Genomic DNA, 18,676 nt, shown 5'->3' on the forward strand with positions numbered 1-18,676 from the left:
CCCCGTCGGGAGGGGCTGTCTGGGGGGCGCCCTCCCACCGTCACCTCACCAGCGTCCCGGTGAGTACGGCGATCAGAGCTCCCCCGTTCGTCAGACTTCCCCGTTGGAGGTAGGCCGCTCGTCTAGCCAATCAGCCTTAAGCGAGCGGCCTGGCCGTTGGAATGGCCGAGGTCGGTGGACTTGCGTCCTCGCATCGGTCGTGGTTACAAGCGGCGTTATGAGCAAACAAGTTACCATCCACGAAACACATTCCTCAGGAGGGGGGAGGTCTATATGACCTACCTAGTTGTCCGGCATGCGAGGCCGAGGGCAACCATGCTCGGCGGGACGGCGGGCCGGAATTCGTGGTGTTCTTTTAGTAAAACTAGCAGGCTGGCTCGCTAGTGGAAAAGGTTTACTGCAAGGTCCGTATGGCTCACCGTGTAGTCGGCCTTTCTTTCTTTCTGCCGCGTTCGAGAGCCCTGCTGCTCGATGTTTTCTTTCTTGTGTGTTGTTTCCGTCGAGCGAGAGGTGTGAGAGGGGGGAAGGGGAGAGGGAGGGAGGGAGCGAGCGAGCGAGCGAGCGAGAGAGAGAGAGAGAGTGAGAGAGAGAGAGAGAGAGAGAGAGAGAGAGAGAGAGAGAGAGAGAGAGAGAGAGAGAGAGAGAGAGAGAGAGAGAGAGAGAGAGAGAGGCGGAGGCACGCCGCACCCACATTAGAGCAGTGGATTGTTGAGCGGGTCGAAGTCGTCGCCCAATGATGGCGGCGGCGGCGGCGGCGGCGGCGGTGGCGGAGACGCCGGCGGGGAGGCCGGCGGCGGCGGTGGGGCAGCGGCGGCTGGGGGCGGCGGAGCGGCGGCCGGAGGCGGAGGGGACGCGCGCGGCGGTGGCATCGGCGGCGGCGGCGGCGGCGGCGGCGGCGGCGGCGGCGGCATCGGCGGCGGCGCGGGAGCGTCCAGCTCGATCTGCTCCGTAGTGTAGACAAAGTCCGGGTCGTTGGCGCGCGCTTCGATCGCGCGCGGGTCGTCCAGCGAGTTCATGTCGAAGAATGCCTCCTTTGGCGCTCCGCAACTCTGGCACTTGTAGTCGTCCGGGAAGAACTTGCCCTCGCGGCCGCGCGCGGGGAAGATGGTGAACGAGCACTTCTCGCACTGGAACTCGTGCAGTTCCGCCTCCTCCTGCTTGCTCGAGGCGAGGTAGCGCGAGTCGGCCATTTCGAGGAAGGCCTTACGGAAGCCGCCCTTGATGATGGCCTTGCGCACGAGCGCGAGCATCAGCACGAAGAGGCCGATGACGGAGCCCTGCGGCTTCGGCCAGATCTGCACTCCACCAAGGTTGATGTTGAGGGCCGACGGATCCTCAGTCTGCACCTTCTTGGCCGTTGCCGTCGACGCGAGGAGCTGACTGTTGCGCACGCTGACGCGCACCACCCGCTCGGCGCCCTGGTCGGCAGCCAGGAGCGTGCCGCACGACCTGCGGTGCTCCCGCACGACGAGCGCGGCGATCGTCCGCGGCCTCTGCAGCGCCAGCGGCGAGAGCCCGATGAAGGGCGCCACCAAGCATAAGGCGAGAGCCATTGCGGCCGTGGAGATCTCTCAAGTTCGGGCTCACACCGCGTACCCGGGACCCGGTACTCGAGTACCTCGCTGACATGCGCGCGCCGTCGAGCCTACGGCGGGCGCGCTGCGGCCGCACGCCAAACCAAAAGTCGTAGTGCCACGGTGTGCGGCCTAGATTCAGCACACGCACCAGAGAGTTGTGTGTGTTGTCGCACCCAGCCAGCCAGGTATGCCGCGCGGCGCGCTGCCCGCAGGGCAGCGCCTGCCCGTAAGAACACACACTTCGGACGTTCGTCCTATAAAGGCTCCGAATGAGTGCATCGTAGTTTCTTTTTGGTCCTCTACGTTGTGAATTTCCTTTGAGACCTTTCGTCACCTCCACCGATAGAGGTGTCAGGCTGTGTTATTTCAAGAACAGAAAACACGGACCAGACGGCAGACAGACAAAATAACCTCCAACTCCCTCAGTCTCTAGGACTCCCCTCTCAATGACCACCTCTATGCACATTCGAGGTGGCCTTATCTTATGGAGGGAAGTGCTAGAATCATCATCCAGGAGGGAGGGCCCCCCCCGCCCGACCCGCGGATACTCCCTCTCGCGCCGGTTCGGCACGCGGGAGATTGCCACGTGGACGGAGGGGTTATTTTGCGAGGTGGAGGCCGACCTCTCAAGCAAGCTCGAGAGGCTTCGGATACCGGGGCTATCAAGAAAGATATATTGCGCCCTTTCTCCTCAACGGCTATCCCTGCTTCGCAAACGGATTTCTTTTGCACGGACCAGACGGCTCCATCACTGGTGAGTCGGGCCGGTCGCCACACGATGCAACGCCTCGTCCCTCGCCCATCCGCGCGAGTGTCGTCGGCGTCCCAGCGCCGCCCGCCTGCTCACGCCCTCGTTGACGCCGCGCGCCTGCTCACGCCCTCCAAAGCTTTGCCGTCGACGTCTCACGCCTGCGCCGTTCCCGTGCGCAAACCCGCCTCCGACTTTCACCTCCGCCGAGGGCGTGTCATCGACGTGCTCCGCGAATCGTACCCGCGCCTCTTTCAAGAGCGCCCCGACATGTCGATTTACGCGAGGAACATCGTCTGCTTCCGGGCTGACGGCGGCGGGCCGAGGGTCCGAGGCATTGCTGCCTACACACGCATGTTCGACGCGCTGCACCTCTCTCGGCGCACCATGGTTGCCGCGGCGGAGCTGCAGCACAGGCTGCACGTGTGTGACGATGACACCATCCGCGTGCGGTGGGCCGCGAAGATCTGGCTGCGCCTGCCCCTCCCTCGCGCTTCGCCGCTACACGTCGACGGCGTGAGCGTCTACCTGCTCGACTCGAATGCGCGGGTGGTGGTCCACCGCCTCGAGTTTGTGGACGTGCTGCACGACGGTCGATCTGCAGCAGAGGGCGCTGCTCAGCCGCTCGCGGGTCCGTTGCCGCTGCCTCTCGTCTCGTGCGGCCGCGAGGGCGACTCGCGGCTACCGCTGCGAGGCGCTGGCTAGGAATCTGGGCAAGGCCAAGGGTTTGTAGGTGCTACGGTAGTCGAAACGGTAGGTCCCCGGAGGGCAGGAGAGGGGTGTGTAAAATGTTACTGCGCAGGCCTGGCCGCAAGTCGGAACACAGCTCATGTGTTTTGCGTGCAGACTGCAGTCAGAGTCCGATCGAGTGTCGTGAGTTACGAGTCGTGTTGGGTTGTTACCCGGAGAGAGGAGGGGAGGTGTATGGTTTAGAGGGGGGAAGCTAGGCGGGCTCGAGTCACCAGTAAGCCTAAACCCTCTCGACGGCTGGCCCGCTCGTCCCGTTGGTTCCGACAGCCGGCGTCCCCTCAGGCACCCCCTCTCCCTCACTCCTACACCTCGGGCTCGGTGACACAGCCCGCGGCGGCGGCGCGGCGGCGGCCGGAACCGGCGCTGCAGGCAGCGCAGCGGCGACATCGGTGACGCTAGCTCCCAGCGGCACTGCGCCGTCGACGAGGGCGGCGTTCATCTCGGTCACGCGGTGACGGCTCGTGCGGCCGCACGGGCACACCGCCTTGGCAACGCGGCGCCTGGCTTCGCGGAGCCTGTCCAATAGACCCCCGCAGCGGGCGCGGCAGAAACGGCTGCTGCGCGTGCGGCGGCCTCGCGTGCTGCACGCATAGGCGGCGACGCAGAGGCCGATTGCGGCGAGGCTCGCTGCGGCGGCGGTGGCGGTCGTGCGGTCGGCCGGGCGGCAGCAGCAGTCGAAGTGGTCGCACTGCTCGTCAATCCACAGGCCGGGCAGCGTGGCGGGCTCCTCGAGCAGCCGGAGCAGCGCGGCCTGCATCGAGACGCCGCCGCACCCGCGCAAGAAGAAGTCACCGCCGAGGCTGTCTGCGTGGCGGTGGCAGCGGCTCGAGTAGACGTAGCGCTCGCCGACGGCGAGGCTACGCGCGAGCGCCGCCGTCTCGTCTGCGAACCGCCACGCGAAGGCCTCTTCCTCCGGGCCCGACGGGCGGCAGCCCCAGTGGCCGCAGCCCCCAAAGTCGTTGTCGAGCTGGTAGGTGTCAAACTGGGAGCCGACGGCGAGGTAGGGCGTGCGCACGGAGAGCAGCCGGTACGCGCCGAAGAGGCACCTCCACAGCTCGTCGGCGTGCTCCTCGGCGCACTCCTCGCCGAGGTGGGTGACGTTGGCGAACGACGCGACGTTGGCAGTCGCGTTTGCCAGGCCGAAGAAGCTCTTCCTGGTCGACGCCCACGGCCGGAGGGGCGGGTCGTCGAGCCACATCGCAGAGTCGATGAGGCCGCGCACCTCGACGCGCCGCCGCGCCTCTCGCGGGAGCGGGAGCATGCCGCGCACGTAGTCGAGGTGCACCATCGCGCCTCTCGCGCCCGCAGACACGCCGCCAAACAGAAGACGCGCGCCGGGCCCGAGGCCGCGCGTGGTCACCAGGTCGTGCAGCACCGCCCGCACGACCGCGGCGCCGCGGAACTCGAGGCCAAACGCGGCGGCGTCCCCCATGTGTGCATCCGAGGTGCAGTACGGCACGAGAATCTTGTTGGCGGCACCGAGCCGAGGGTGCGGCGATGCGAGCACGCCCGTCGCCTCGCGCTCCGCCGGCCAGGCTCGCGAAGAGCAGAGGTGCGAGGAGCGCCGCTCCCCGCCGCAACGCTCCTCGCAGCTCGGCGCGTCCCAGCACCAGCCGCCGCTGAGCAGCATCACAATCCAGTCGCCGCTCTCCGCCGCGGCGGGCTGCCAGTAGTAGCCGGCGGGAGAGCCATCGGAGCAGAGCGCATCGGCGTAGGCGGAGAGGCTGTGGAGCCGCATCGTGGTCGCAGGCGGGTTGGACGCAGCACAAGCACAGCAAGCTCTGTGGCCGTGCACGATCGCGCGATTGCCCTTTACTGAATTCTCCGCTGTAAGAAAATCGTCGTCACGTGCCGCGCCGCATTCCGCTAACTCGAGCGAGCCCAGGCAGGGCCGGGACGCTCCTCTTCACCGTGATGCTCATCGCCATCATCGATCGTCACCACGACGTGTCAGAGACTATGGAGAGTTCACGTCATGACGGTTAGCCGCTGTCATGACGGTTAGCCGCTGTCATGACAGCTGCCAGCTGTCATACAGCAAACGACAGCGACAGTGACACCTACCTGTCACCAGCTGTCACCAGCTGTCACCAGCTGTCACCAGCTGTCACCAGCTGTCGTTGCTGCTGTCGTTGCTGCTGTCGTTGCTGCTGTCGTAACCATCCCCGACGGTCCAACTGTCACTGCTGCTGTAATTGCGCAGCTGTCATTCCTGCTGTCATTGCTGCTGTCATCGCTGTCGTTGCTGCTGCTGTGCTGTCATTGCTGCTGTCATTGCTGCTGTCATTGCTGCTGTCATTGCTGCTGTCATTGCTGCTGTCATGAGCACCCCCGCAGGACAGTGTGTGGTGCCACTAGCGAGAGAGACAGGACACTCAAGATATAGATGCATGCGCGCGAGAGCGCTCACTCGCACGCCCGACGCCACATGAGAAGCCCTCTCAACAGTAGCCACGCACGGTCAGCAGCAGCGGGCGTGAGTCGGAGAATCTGCAAAACCCTTGCCCTCCTTCCTCCAGCATGTGCCGTGATGGGCTCCAGCGCTGGTTCATCTGCCGCTCAAAAATCTCACGCGAGCGAACGGTGTCAATCCTCAGCCGCGAGGATTGGGACCTTGAAATCCACGATCACAAGCAAACGCGCAGAGCATTGAGCAACACACCTCGGGTTGAACCTCTCAAGGTGCATGCTGTCACCGGCAGTCTGCATGCGCGCGTGTGGGCTGGAGGAAGGCACGGCGCGCGTGGCTGGCGTTCACTGTGCGAGTCAAAGCGCACCGGCCACGGTGGCCATTGCCGAGCCACAAGTGGCGTTGATCAGGAACTCTCATGTAGAGAGCTCTGCTCTGCTACAAGAAAGCAGGCTCACCCTACACAGAGAAATTCTGAGGCAGAGGAGCAGGAGTTTTGCAAAATGTGTGAGACGTACAAACGCTGCTGTGCAACAGGCGTTGAGAGCTACATCCACGCGCACCGGTGTCTTATTTTAGTCCATGGGGTGTACTGCACAGATGGGTGGGTGGGCGGTTGGGCCCGTTCACGAGGGCTATGGCTGCCTCACGGCTGTGCCTGTGGCGCTGCCTCGCTGTCGCTGTCGCTGTCGCTGTCGCTGTCGCTGTCGCTGTCGCTGTCGCTGTCGCTGTCACTCGCGGGGCCCCGCGCTGACATTGTCACCGCCTGTCGTTGGCATTCACTGGCTTCACTGTCACTGTCACTATGGCTGTCACTGTTCCTGGTGCCTTTCACTCCTCCTTGGCAGCGGCTGGCTGTCACCAGCTGTCACCAGCTGTCACCAGCTGTCACCAGCTGTCACCAGCTGTCGTTGCTGCCGTCGTTGCTGCTGTCGTTTCGCAGCCGCTGTCATGACATATTGACCACGTCATGACGGTTAACAGCCGTTTTAACCGTCATGACGTGAACTCTCCATAGTCTCTGAGCACTCCACCATCCATACTCTGCCGCGATCCCGGCTGCTGCGAGCACGGACGGCGCCGCCCGGTGCGCGCGACATGACCCCTGCCGTTCCCGCGCACACGCAGGGAGGAGGATGTGGAGTGTCAATGCGAAAGCACGACATATGAGCGCGCCCGCCGCCGCCATGCAGCCCCGCCCCTTCCCGCCGTCGATTTCGTCGCCGTCCGTGCGCGCGCCGCCGTTCACTCCGCCGCCGTCGTCGCCCCCACTTCCGCCGCCCCCGTTTTGCGCCTCGCCGCCGCCGCCGTTCTCCTTCTTCCCGCCGCCCGCGCGCTTCCCTCAGTCGCGCGCGCGCGCGGCTCGCCTGCGTCGCCGCCGCCGCCCCTCTCGCCGCCGCTCCCCTCACAGCCTCGTACAAGGGGGTGCCGCCGTCGGCGCCACAGCCCTCGCTCGCTCAAACGGTGACCCTACCCCATCCCCCTCGGTACTGTCCCCGCCGGCGGCGGCGCCGCCGAGAAGGTACGGCTGCGCGCTCTGCGGCTCAAAGGACCACAACCTCACCACGACGAAGAAGGATGAGAGGAAGGTGACCTGCCCCTACCACAAGGAGTTCAAGGCCGTGATCGGCAAGAAGGGCGAGGTCAAGTTCGTCAAACTGACGTCGATGGAGAGGGCGGCGAAGCGGGCGGAGGAGGCGGCGAAGAAGGAGGAGGAGGGGGAGGAGGCAGGGCCGTGAGCTGCGCAGTGAGAAGAGCGGCGGCGTAGTAGCGGTCGAGAGAGGAGTTGTTCTTCACACCGTGTCGGGAGGTGTCCGGCGACGAGGGGTCGCGACACACATCTCGCACGCGAGGTCGAACCATGTCCTCTTCTTCTTATTTCTTCACTACCCTGAACGCCTTGCCTATCATCATGGTTGCAACTGAAAAAGACCTCCAAGCCCTGAAGTCAACTGTCGGGGGAGGTGAGAGCCGAGCTGACTCGGCCTCTGCGATGGCCGCCTTCCTCTCCGTGTGGTGGGCGGCTGGGGCTGGCGTCACAACCTTCCTCGGCCCATTCACGGACACCAACAATGGCTACTTTGGCATGTGGGCCGGCTTCGCTGCCTCGATGCTCGCGCTGGCTGACTGCTTTGAGGCTGTGCAAGACCGGGTGCAAGGCGTGCGCAGCGCGGCCGCAAACAGTGTCGCCGACGAGTCGAGCCTGCGGTCGCAGAGCATACTGCTTGGCGTCGCGGCGCTGGTCGTGATGCTGGCGAGCATCGAACCGCTTGACAACCAGGGCGAAGCTGTCTTTTCCTTCGTGTCTGCCATCCTGACGATGGTCATTTGCCTCGTCCTCGTGTTTGCAAACATCGACCAGTCGCAGCAGACGCTTGCAAAGGTGATCTCCGTCGCCCTCTTTGCCCTGTGGCTTGTCACGGCCGGCGTCTGCACCTTCCGCGGACCGTTCGAAACGACGGGCAATGGCTTCTTCGGCGTCTACGCGGGCGCCTTCTTCTCCTTTAAGCTTTTTGCCATCTACTTTATCGAGGGCGGCTCGGTGAACAAGGCGGCCGCTGGAGCAGCGTAGAATCTATAAGATGGCTCTCCCGGGGGCCGCCTCCGTGCTCCTCCCGGCTGGCGCGTCTGAAGACCCTCGCGCGCGGCTTCGTGCGGCGTGGGGGCGGCGGCGCACGTCTGGTGGGCCGCGCAAGGGGAGTGGGATCCCTGCCCCGCAAAACGGGAGCGCCTATCAGTGTGCATAGCATGAAATTAATACTCGACAAAACCAACATGGTTCCTCCATACAACCGGGAGTCTGAGCCCTGGCCTCGATCGAGTTTATCGAGCTCTCCTCGCGCACAAGGACGACTCTTCTGACGCCCACTCCGATCATTTGCCGCCAAGTCATGTCGTTGCTCAGGTCTCACCGCGCAGCAACCCTTTAGCCGCACTTGGAGCACTTGGACCTACCTACCTACCTAGCCCTGGGGGGTGCGCGTTCGCAGGGAAAGGGCCGTAAAGTAAACACGGGTCTCCGAGGGTTAGCTCTGCGCTCCGGGTTTCCCCTAGCAGCGGAACGCCCCCTCTACTCGGGGCTAGTAAACACCAGACATAAATAAATAAATAAAATAAAACGGGCACGCCAAACGAGGGGTGGAAAAAGAAAGAAAGAAAACAGACAACCCAAGGGAGGGATGGGAGGACGAGGGGTGGACACTGGCATTCTTTCCAAGAGCGAGTTCTTCTCTGCGCAGCCCTTGAGCCCCGAGAAAGCGGAGCGAGAGTCTAAAAGCCAACCATGGGCTTCCTCCTTCCTCACGTCAGGGGAACGTGGGACCCGCTGCTTCAGCGAAGCGCCGCTCCCCGCGCTGCGTCTCGGCCGTCATCTCTGTCCCCCGGAAAGCTGTTGCCGCCGCTATCCGCGGCTGGAAGCGAGGCAGCGGGGCGGGTGGTTCCCGTGCAGTCCCCGCGGCCGGAGGTGGCGTCAGGCGGGCCGAGGGCGAGCGACCGGCCGCTCAAGCAGACGCCGGCCGAGCGGAGCAGGGGGGGCGGGCTTGAGGAGATGCACACCGAGGAGGAGCTCCACACGGGCGGCACCCGAGCGACGGCGGGCGGCGAGAGCTCGGTGGCTCCGACCCCGGCGCCGACGGGATCGTCGGCCGCGACGCCGCGCAGCCTCGAGGCGGAGAGCCTCGCCCTTGCCTGGCGGCTGCAGCAGCTCGAGCAGGAGGCGCTCCACGAGGCAATCACCGCAAACTCGCCGATGCCAGTGCCGGGCGGCGGCGGCGGCTTCGGAGCCAACGCGGACGGCCCTGAGCGGATGGAGACGGAAGGCGACGAGGACGCCTCGCTGCGGCTCGCAATCCGGCTGCAGCAAGAGGAGCTGCAGTGGCACCAGATGGCGTCCCGCCGCACCTTGGAGCAGGCGGGAGTCGTGCTGCACGGGCCCTCGGCAGCGAGCGAGGAAGGGCCGGCGGACTGACCCCTCCCAGCCGCGGGCTGGCGCATTCTCCAACGGCCCCACTAGCCTGGGCTACGCGGCGCTTGTGGCGTGTGTGCGGGAGGTGCTGTCCCTCCCGGGGCAGGGGCCGTGCGCGATCGCTTGCTTCTCGCGAGCGTCGGCTGGTGAGTGGTGTCAGTCTGTCAAATGATGAATCCATGGATTACGTCGACCGCGTATAAAAAAAATGAGGGATTACGTAAAAAGTAAAGACTCGCACGTGTGAGCACGTGAGCCGAGAGAGATGTGTGAGCGGAGTCCCTGCACCTCTGCACATAGCGCGCGGGGAGGAGCGCCAGTCGCTCCGCGCCGCGGGAGAGACGACTGATGAGACCGCCCCCACAGTTCCCCAGACCCGCGGCCGATTACTCGCCAGCCACCGCGGTGGCAAGCGCTAAGGCCGGGCAGAAGGTGCAGGGCTGCTCCCTAGGCTGCTCCGCTGGCTTCGCCTGAGAGCGGCTCAGTCCGAGTCAGATCCTCCGCGCCTCTTCCCCGGCCGACTGCCGCCGCCGCCGCCGCCGCCGCCAAAGTACTCATCCCGCCGCCGCTTGCGCTGGGACGCCTGCGGTTCCGCCTCGTCCGCCGACTCGTCCTCCTCCCCCTCGCCCTCGGAGGAGGCCGCGTTGAGCCCCTCGAGCAAGTGCACCATCTTCTGGGCGAGAGCCGCGTCCGCCTTGCCCAGCGCGCGCAGCGCCGAGCGCATCGAGTCCTCCGACGCATCCTTGAGCGACCGCTCCAGATCATGCACAAGCCGCGCGCCCGCTCGCACCGGAGCTCTGCCGCCGCCGCCTCCGCCGCCGCCGCCGCCTCCGCCGCCCCCGCTTCCGCCGCCATCATCGCCGCCGCCGCCGCCCGCGGCCGCTTCCGGCTGCCCCTGCTGCTCATTGGCGCCCGTGGACTCCTCATCGTCGTCCGACCAGAGGTCATTCTCCCAGTTCTTCCCCTCCTCGGCCGCCTTCCGCGCCGCCTCGGCCGCGTCGCTCAACATCTTTTGCACCTGCGCGTTGTGCGGCTCGAGCTGGCTCGCTCTCAGGTACGCCTTGCGCGCCTCCTCGTGCTTGCGCATCGCGCCCAGCGCGGCGCCGCGCCTGAGGCCAGGAGTGGGTGCCTCTCAGTCGGCGGGCGGCAGGGCGGCGGCTGGCCGCCGCCGCGAGACCGTAGATGGCCCTTGACCCAGTCTGGCTTGAGGCTGCACGCCTCCACGGCGTCGTCGAGCGCCTCGCGCCAGCGCTCGAGGGCCGCGTAGGCGGCGGATCGGTTGGAGAAGTAGACGGCGCTGTTTGGGTCCAGCGCGATGGCCTATCGGCGCGGGCCGCTAATCTGACGATAGACACACGCAAGAGAGCGCCCGGGCGGAAGTGAGGCACGCCTTGGTGTAGAGATCGACGGCATCGGAAAACATCTTGGCCTGGAGCGCCGCATTGCCCTGCGACTTGTACCGCTCGGCCTGCTCGGACATACTCGTCGTATCGTGAGGTAGCGCCGGGCGCTAGAGGGCCGAGGGAGAGAGGTCGAGGTTGCCGCCGCCTCGCAAAATTCTTTTTCGCCCGGCGGCTCAGTGAGCGCGCTCACTAGTGAGCCGCCGGGGCGGGCGCCTGGCGGCTCCGCGGAGCTCCTTTGGCTCGGCGCGGGCGGGGGCGCGAGTAAAAAGAAATTTATGGTGTTCCCTAGCATTTTTCGCGATGTGCGAAACAACGACAAGACCAAGGCACGGGCGGGCAGAGGAGCGAGAGAAGAATATAGGATGGATAAAGCGCCTGTTCACGGCATGGAGGGTGAGCCACGCTGAACGTACCGAACGTAGAGCCGAACGGGAGGAAGCCTGAGGGAGGGTGTAGAGGATGTAGAGTGTAGAGCGCTGTAGAGATGTAGAGATGTAGAGCGCTCTGGAGCGCTGTGACTGTAGAGCTCTACATCCGGCGCGTGACGATGTGAGTCCGATGTAGAGCGATGTAGAGCGCGATTTTGCTGTAGAGTTTGTTGTAGAGGCTCTACAGCCAAACCGCCGGGAAGGCAGTGACTCAAAGAGGTCGAGCCGCGCTAATGGGGTGTCTCCGAGCTTACTGGAGCTCTGATGGACGGCTCTGACTATGACTGACACACAGATAGTCACTCTGACGGCACACAACACCCTATAACTGCGTCATGACCAGCCTGCCATGCGTCGCCGGTGCCGCATTCGTCGCTGTGCTTCTTTAGCAGGCGGTGGACTGTCGGCTGCGAGGACGGTCGCATTTGCGCGAGGCGAGGCGAGCATTCAGACGCGTTGCATGCGCCATGCCTCGCGCCAGCGCGTGCGGGAGCTCCTGGCTGAGCGTTGAGTCCAGGCGAGTTGCGCTGGCCACGATCGCTACGCCGAGCCGAGCTGACGCGCCGAGGCGCCGGCCAGTCGCAGCCGTGAGGCATGCCACAGCAGCACCAGCAGAGGCACCTGCCACCCATTGGGCGGGCAGACAGAAGGCCAGGGCAGCACTGGCAAGTGCAACGCGCCTCATGTCGGAGAGCGACCGTGCCTCGTTCGCCGCTTATGATGTAGAGTTTGTTGTAGAGATTTCACGTTGTAGAGCGCCTCTACATCGCTCTACAACGCAGGCGCCTCGTCACGCGGCGGATGTAGAGCTCTACAGCGCTACAGCGCTCTCCAGCTCTACAGCTCTACAGCGCTCTACACTCTACATCCTCTACACCCTCCCTCAGGAGGAAGCCGGGGAAGACGACTCCGAGGAGGACGAACCAGTGGAAATCCCGTTGTCAGCTGTCACGATGCACCCGAAGGGGACCCCAGCGCCAGCATCATCCGTGAAGGCACAAGTGTTCGAAGAGAGAGTGGACCTGAGCAACGATATGACTTGGCGGCAAATGATCGCAGTGGGCGTCAGAAGAGTCGTCCTTGCGCGAGGAGAGCTCGATAGACTCGAGGGGCCAAGATAATCTAAGATATGCTGCGAGGAGGGCGGAGTTGCGCCGAAAGGCGAAAGAAGCCGCGAGAACAAGGGACCGGCAGGCGGCGGCGGCGTCGCAGAACGAGGCAGAGGAGAGCGACGCGACAGAGGAAGAAGCGACAAGGGAGAGAACGACGAGAGTGGGACGACCGAGAGGTGGCATGAAGGTCGCAGCAAGAGCGACGATCGGCTCGTCTCCGATCGCTGGGCGCGGTCACTCTCCGGCCCATCACCCGCCTGCCGATCACCTGTCCGCCTCGCCGCGCGCGGGCCGCTCGCCTGCTCGCCACCGCCGCCGCGTTTCCCCGCGCCGCCACGCTTCCCTGCACCTGACGGCGCTCGAGCTGCGCACAGACGGCGCGCTCTGGCAGACAGAGCAGCGGCCGCCCGGTCGCTGCTCCGCCCCGTCCGAATCCGTCCGCCCGCGCATGCCGCTGCCGCCGCCGCCGCCGCCACCGCCGCCGCGTTTCCCCGCGCCGCCACGCTTCCCTGTGCACCTGACCGCGCTCGAGCTGCGCACAGACCGCGGCGCGCTCTGGCAGACAGAGCAGCGGCCGCCCAGGCGGTCGCTGCTCCGCCCCGTCCGAGTCCGTCCGCCCGCGCGTGCCACTGCCGCCGCCGCCGCCGCTCCACCCGATCCCCGTGTGTCGTGAGAGTAATGCGCTTTGTGTATGGCAGATGGCACCCGCGGGTGACTGAGGTGACTGCGGTGTGTGTGTCCCCCGCGTGTGTGTGTGTGGACTTGTCACTTGAGCCTCTATGATTCGTAGACCATCTGCGCCGCAGCGCCTCGGAGAGGCGCGCAGGAGGCGCGCTCGTTTGTACTCGGGTTTGGATGGTAGCGGGGGGCCCCGCCGGAGGCTGGTTACTGATTCTTTCTTTCTTTCTTTTTCGCAACTTCGCGCTTCGCCGTGACTTCGCCGTGACTTCGCCATGACTTCGCGACTTCGCCGTGACTTCGCCGACTTCGCCAAGCTGCGAAGTTCGTGACTTCGCCGTGACTTCGCCGAAGTTGCGAAAAATGCTGGCCACCCTAGCCGTGATGAAAAGAAGTAAACCCGAATGAATGGGGGCTCCTGCCAGCTGTCTGTCCATATAGCGCTCGCGCGGCCGCCTGGGGGCTTGGCCTCACAGGACACAGCACACTCAAGCGTCAAGGGTGAGCGGCTGCATGCTGCTGATTGTTGTGTGTGAAATATGCGATATCGCTCAAATTCGTCCGCCAAAAATGGCTTCGCGGGGGCTCCCCCCCCCCACCCCCCCACCCCACCCCGCCCGCTCGCCGCGGCAGGCTACAAATTTAAGGCACTACAGGGATCATGGCCACCCCGCCCGCCCTCCCTGCCTGACCCTCCTCCACCCTGCACGACCAACCAGCCTCAAGGCTTGACGGTCAAGGGAGAGAGAATTCGCAAATAATCGTCTCGTTAGAATAATAGCGCATTACCCAGAGGCATAGCCACCCTGACTGTTTTGGCCTCATTCGCAGCTCGTTTTTCTTGAAAGCGCTGCGACTTTTCGTCCCGGGTCGCCGCCACAGCCAGCAAGAGCAGAAGCTACCACCGCCCGAGCAACGACATGGTCACCGTCGCCACCGACACCTTAGGCGGTTGTATCACCGCATTCGCCACCTGCCTCACTCGCTGCCGGCCCGCCCGCCCTTGCATCGCCATCCACCCTCGAGGCACAGCAAAGCACAGCGAGCGTACGCTGCCTCCGGTCATCGTGTCGGTGAGCTGCTCGCTGATAGCTGGATATCATCTGACGTGCTCTTCCTTCGATAATGTCGAGCCCGAGTCCCAGGTCCAAACGGACTTGGACTTGCAGTGCCTGGAGGCCGATCTGAAGGTCGAGATCGATGAGAGAGACGCCACGTCACCCTGACGCTGCCACACACGCGACGCCCGTATACGGTTGCCTGTTGCATGCTTAGTTATATGTATCTCTGTCCGTTTCGCACGAGCAGAGACAGTACTGATCTACAAGCTCGTATGTAAACGTGTCTCCGCGAAACGAGAGCCTTAAACAGGAAGCGCTCGGGACTAGGTCCAGCCCTGGGTGGCGCAGGTTGTGACATTTGGCGATTCCGCGACTTACTGGGCCCCTGAGCCGCTACCCGTGTGCGATTTTTTGTGGCCCGGACATGATACTGATAGTAAACGGGTCAGAACCGGCCAAACACAGGCTACAGCCCCACACACGCGCCCGCCATAGCTCCTGGAGAGCATGCGCGAGTGACGCGCTGCAAGCCGCGAGAGTGGCATCAGAGGCAGGAACGACGTGCTCTTGCTGCACCTCGCAGCTGCACCAAGTGTGCTCGCAGTGTATGCCACGGCCACTGCCTGCGGCATTGCTCTCGTGCAGCTAGGCGATGCAGGTCCATCAGCAGGGCTCATCCAATGCGAGCGCACATTGTGCGTAGCCGCGGGCAGGTGGCAGTGCACAGCCGCACACCGGCTGTGGCGGCTCGAATGCCCCCGGCAGTGCTGCTAGTCATCAACTTGCGTATTAGGGCCGCAGCAGACTGCTGCTATGGCAGCAGCAGCAGCCTGCTGCTGCCTGATTCAGTCAAGCCAGCGGTGCAGCGAGGCGTGCAGAATTCGCGCGGTTTGGTACCTCCTGAGGCTGAGCGCGTTCAGACTCGGTGACCGGAGTTGGATGGTTCGATGGAGCTCGGCGAGCTCCATCGAACCATCCATGGCCGGACGGCGGAGCGTGAGGTGGCGAGCGGAGAGATGTACCGCAAGACCAAAAAAACACGGATCTGACGATTGTCACATGGTCGCCGCGCTCGCGCTCGCTCCGCTCGATGACATCGTGAGGCCCAACGCAACGGTCTGCGAGCTCTTTTCGCCCAGCGGGTCCACCACAGAGTTCTCCCAGTCATGTGCCCAAATGCGCCCGCCGTTTTTCGTCCCCCCCCCCCTCGCCCGCCGACTTTGATTGGGTCCAGTTCAACCTCACTCTCATCTTATCTATTACAGACACAAAACGTCAGATCTGCGCCACCCAGGGCTGGACCTAGTCTCGGCAGTGTGTGCTGTGTGGTTTTGGCTGTTGCCTCACCCATCACCCATGGTCTCACAGACAGTAAGCCGGTAGTCGCCGAGCAGCGTCGCTCACACAAGCCACAGCGCAAGTGACTGATGGCCAGTTAGGGCGACCGTCAATGTCACACACGACACAGCTGTGGCAGCCTGTGTGTGTGCAAAGTGTGCAGTTTGCAGAGCGTGCTGGCTGCTGGTGCTGTGTGGGCCAACGGCCGTGGTTGGGTGTCGTCCGACTGTCGTGTACGGTGTGCGAGCAGCAGTACGATACAGTAGAGGTCTGACCAGCAGTGCAGAGAGAGTCCAGAGGAAGCCGCGCGTGTGTGCGTGCCGCTATATCTCGATCAAGACACAAGAGTCAACTCAAGTGCCGCGTCTCCTACACACTCCCGGACTCCGTCGGGCTCGCGTCTCCCTGCCCACGCGGGAGCTGGGTGGAGCGCAGTGTGTGTGTATATGTCTGTGTCTGTGTCTGTGTCTGTGTCGGTGTCCCTGTCGTGTCGTGTCGAGAGCTAACTCTCTCGCACTATAGCCGCTCTCGCCCTCCCCGCCCCTGACGTCTCTCGCAAGCCTTTCGCTTTCGCCCCCGCCGGGCCCGGCCCGCACCGCGCACGCTCCTCGCTCGACAGAACCCGGACGATCGGTGCGTGTTTGCTTCTCTACGAAAACACACACTCCCAGCGCCATCGTGCATCGGGAAAGAGACTTTGGCGAGCCAACGCAGCCGAGAGTCGAGAGATAAAATCTCCGCAAGAGTAGGGTGCCCACAGGACCCAAAAGAAAATAGCTTTCCGCCTCAAAACGGGACGCACGAGGCAAATCTGATGTTGGAGTGTTCCAATAGGAGCGAGGCCTCTTCCGTTGGGGGACCGAGTGACTAGGAAACGAGGGTTTCCCATTGAGCATTGTGACCCGCTCGAGCACGAGCGTGACACTGCACTTGGCGCCCGCCGAGCGCCCGCGGCACAGACCTTGTGCAGGCTGCCGCTCATTGAGTGCACCGGTCCGGACCGATGGCGCTCGGTGTGGAGCAAGCAAGACACACCCACCCCCCATCGGCGCGCGCCCGACCTTTGAACGGCCGCCAGGAGCACCAAGAGGACTCCTCATGGCTGCTTGCAAGTGGGCTTCGACCGGCCTCGGCTGGGGGGGGGCGGGTTGTCCCGGCTGCGGACTTCTGCAGCCCCCTGGGCGTGGGTATCAGCACCCAAAACTGCCCCCTCGGCGGCATACAGCACTGCCAGCCAGCCTCTTCCTCCTCCTCAAGGGCTGTACTATAGGCCATATTGCGCCGCCTCCTACTGGCAGCCGGGCGGGCGCGCGCCGCGCGCGCCTCGGCGCGCACACGGCTCGCAACATTCGAACGAGTACTGCCGCCCGGCCGCCTCAAGGCTGTCGGGCGGCAGTACTCGCCTCGCAAGGCGCGCACCGGCTGCTCTGGATGCTGCGCCGGCGGCCGCTGCGCTGGCCGCTGCTGCGCTGGCCGGCGAGCGGGGTACGACCGCTGGCGGCCGCTGCACCCGCGCCTTCCCTCGCCGGCGCCGTCGCGCCGCGCGCGCCCAACTCTGCTGGCACACGGCACGCGTCGTCACTCAGCCGCAGAGAACAGGCGGTGCAGCGCGCGAAGCGCGCGCGATCTCGTACTTTCGTGAAACTGAAACGCGGAACGCGATTTAGATCGCGTTCCTCAACGCTTGCGATTCAGCGCTGTCGCGCCGCTGGATGATCTTGCTCAGCTCGCCGAGCTCGACCTGAACGCTCAGCGGCGCGACCGCTGAATCGCAGCCGTTCGTGCTGCACGCATGTGCATCTTTGCAGTTTCAGATTACTTCCCCCCTCCCTACCTTTGAGAATCCCCAGCGTCCCTCCCTCCTAGTCACAATCTCAATATCTCGACTCTCCAACACGAAGTGCTGCGATGGGGCTTGCCCCATTTCTTTTTTCCTTTCTTTTTTTGGGCCCTGACCCCTGTGGGCACCCTAGCAAGAGACTATAGACAATGGAGAGAGACAGGCCGCCCACAAGAGAGTCAGCTGTCAGGCCGCGCACAGCGCGAACTCCTCGCCGTCGCTGAGCCTAGCGCAGCGCGAACTCGCCGTCTGAGCCTAGCGCAGCTCGAATAAAAATGAGCGTCGATTATTCTTTTTTATCGTCCACTCGCCGCGGCAGGCCACTGCAGCCTCGCGAACGTCGCGCACAGATCCAGGAGGCTGCCCACCAAGCAGCAGAGTGCTGCACCGGCATGCAGCGGAGGCTGTGGCGCTGCGGCGCCGTCTCCCCGCTCTGTCCACGGAGCAGGCGAGCGGCGGCACGGCCCTCCACCAGTCGCAGGAGGTGCGCACCTCCCAAAGGAAGCACCAACCAGATGCTCCCTCAGCACACGCAGCTTTGCGCAGCGCAGCGCACGGGCCACGCCACGCAAAGCCGACCCTCAGTCTGCCTGAGAGGCTGTCTGCGGAAGGCCTGGCAAGCGCGCGCCCGGGCGAGCGAGCAGCAAAGAGTGGAGGCGCGCCGGCAGAATTCTTTTTTATCATCCTAAGGAGCGCATCACAAGCAGGCGCCGCTCCCCTGCAACCAAATGGTCTACATCTGCCTCCTGCATGCTGGCCGGTTCAGCGAGGCGATCCAGCCTTTCGCCTCGATGACGATCAAGGGCCTGTACGAGGACGCCGCCTGCATCGTCCCGGGCAACAACGAGAAGTACTGCCCGAACGACCCGCAGAAGAGCGAGTGCTACGCGTCCACCTGCGTGAGCGGCACCGACTTCTGCGCGACGGAGCAGGTGGCCACCTTCGCGCGGCAGGAGAAGCGCGACAAGAAGACCAACGAGCTATCCATCAAGTACGAGCCGACGTGGCACCGCGAGAAGCGGCAGCACACGTGCTGCCACTACCCCGAGACGGAGGCTGTGTGGGACAGCCAGTGGGCGCGGATCGACCTCTGGGACGAGGACGCGTTGGGCGGGAACGACTACCTCGGCGGGCTCGACCTCGACCTCCAGAACAAGGCGGACGCCAACTTCACCTTTGTCGTGGCGGAACACGAGGAGGACTTTTCGCTCAAGGGCAACAACATCACGGTGGAGGTCGCCACGTTCTGGCACAAGCCGATGGACTTCGCGGTGTCGCACGAGTGGGACGCGTCGCCCAAGCACTGGTCCTCCCTCGGCCTCTCGGTCACCGCCTCGGGCCCTCCGTGGGAAGGGGGCCGGCCCCCC

The 18,676-nt window shown here is 64.5% G+C and overlaps 6 protein-coding genes across 6 annotated transcripts in view; 3 read left to right on the top strand and 3 right to left on the bottom strand.

Annotated features, from left to right (window-relative positions):
- Positions 1-122: 122 nt before the first annotated feature.
- On the bottom strand, positions 123-1,553 carry EMIHUDRAFT_219448 (hypothetical protein; the record flags this gene model as incomplete). The annotated part of the gene is made up of 2 exons (XM_005758499.1): positions 123-179; positions 960-1,553. 2 exons carry the CDS (start codon positions 1,551-1,553, stop codon positions 123-125), a joined length of 651 nt encoding a protein of 216 aa, XP_005758556.1.
- Positions 1,554-2,317: 764 nt separating this feature from the next.
- Positions 2,318-3,300, top strand: EMIHUDRAFT_438777 (hypothetical protein). Its single transcript, XM_005758500.1, has one exon. It carries the CDS (start codon positions 2,356-2,358, stop codon positions 3,028-3,030), a length of 675 nt encoding a protein of 224 aa, XP_005758557.1. The 5' UTR covers positions 2,318-2,355; the 3' UTR covers positions 3,031-3,300.
- EMIHUDRAFT_219450 (hypothetical protein) lies at positions 3,296-4,813 on the bottom strand (the record flags this gene model as incomplete). The annotated part of the gene is made up of 3 exons (XM_005758501.1): positions 3,296-3,377; positions 3,549-3,590; positions 3,663-4,813. The coding sequence occupies 3 exons, from the start codon at positions 4,811-4,813 to the stop codon at positions 3,296-3,298; spliced, it is 1,275 nt and encodes a 424-aa protein (XP_005758558.1).
- A 3,955-nt stretch (positions 4,814-8,768) lies between these two features.
- EMIHUDRAFT_219454 (hypothetical protein) lies at positions 8,769-9,452 on the top strand (the record flags this gene model as incomplete). Its single annotated transcript, XM_005758502.1, has 1 exon — positions 8,769-9,452. The coding sequence occupies one exon, from the start codon at positions 8,769-8,771 to the stop codon at positions 9,450-9,452; it is 684 nt and encodes a 227-aa protein (XP_005758559.1).
- Positions 9,453-9,835: 383 nt separating this feature from the next.
- On the bottom strand, positions 9,836-10,929 carry EMIHUDRAFT_219455 (hypothetical protein; the record flags this gene model as incomplete). Its single annotated transcript, XM_005758503.1, has 4 exons — positions 9,836-9,929; positions 10,004-10,191; positions 10,468-10,558; positions 10,796-10,929. 4 exons carry the CDS (start codon positions 10,927-10,929, stop codon positions 9,836-9,838), a joined length of 507 nt encoding a protein of 168 aa, XP_005758560.1.
- A 7,075-nt stretch (positions 10,930-18,004) lies between these two features.
- The window catches only part of EMIHUDRAFT_465924 (hypothetical protein), a 1,480-nt gene continuing 808 nt past the window's right edge, over positions 18,005-18,676 (top strand). Inside the window, exon 1 of the mRNA XM_005758504.1 lies at positions 18,005-18,634. Within this exon, the coding sequence (XP_005758561.1) occupies positions 18,038-18,634 (597 nt within the window). The 5' untranslated portion in view covers positions 18,005-18,037. The remainder of the gene's footprint in view (positions 18,635-18,676) is intronic.

This window comes from Emiliania huxleyi (genome assembly GCF_000372725.1).
Source record: "Emiliania huxleyi CCMP1516 unplaced genomic scaffold EMIHUscaffold_86, whole genome shotgun sequence".
In the NCBI taxonomy this organism is placed as follows: Eukaryota; Haptophyta; order Isochrysidales; family Noelaerhabdaceae; genus Emiliania; species Emiliania huxleyi.

What these genes read in the sequence shown, in the direction of transcription:
- EMIHUDRAFT_438777 (XM_005758500.1), top strand. Translation starts at nt 2,356, where the DNA reads ATGCAACGCCTCGTCCCTCGCCCATCCGCGCGAGTGTCGTCGGCGTCC.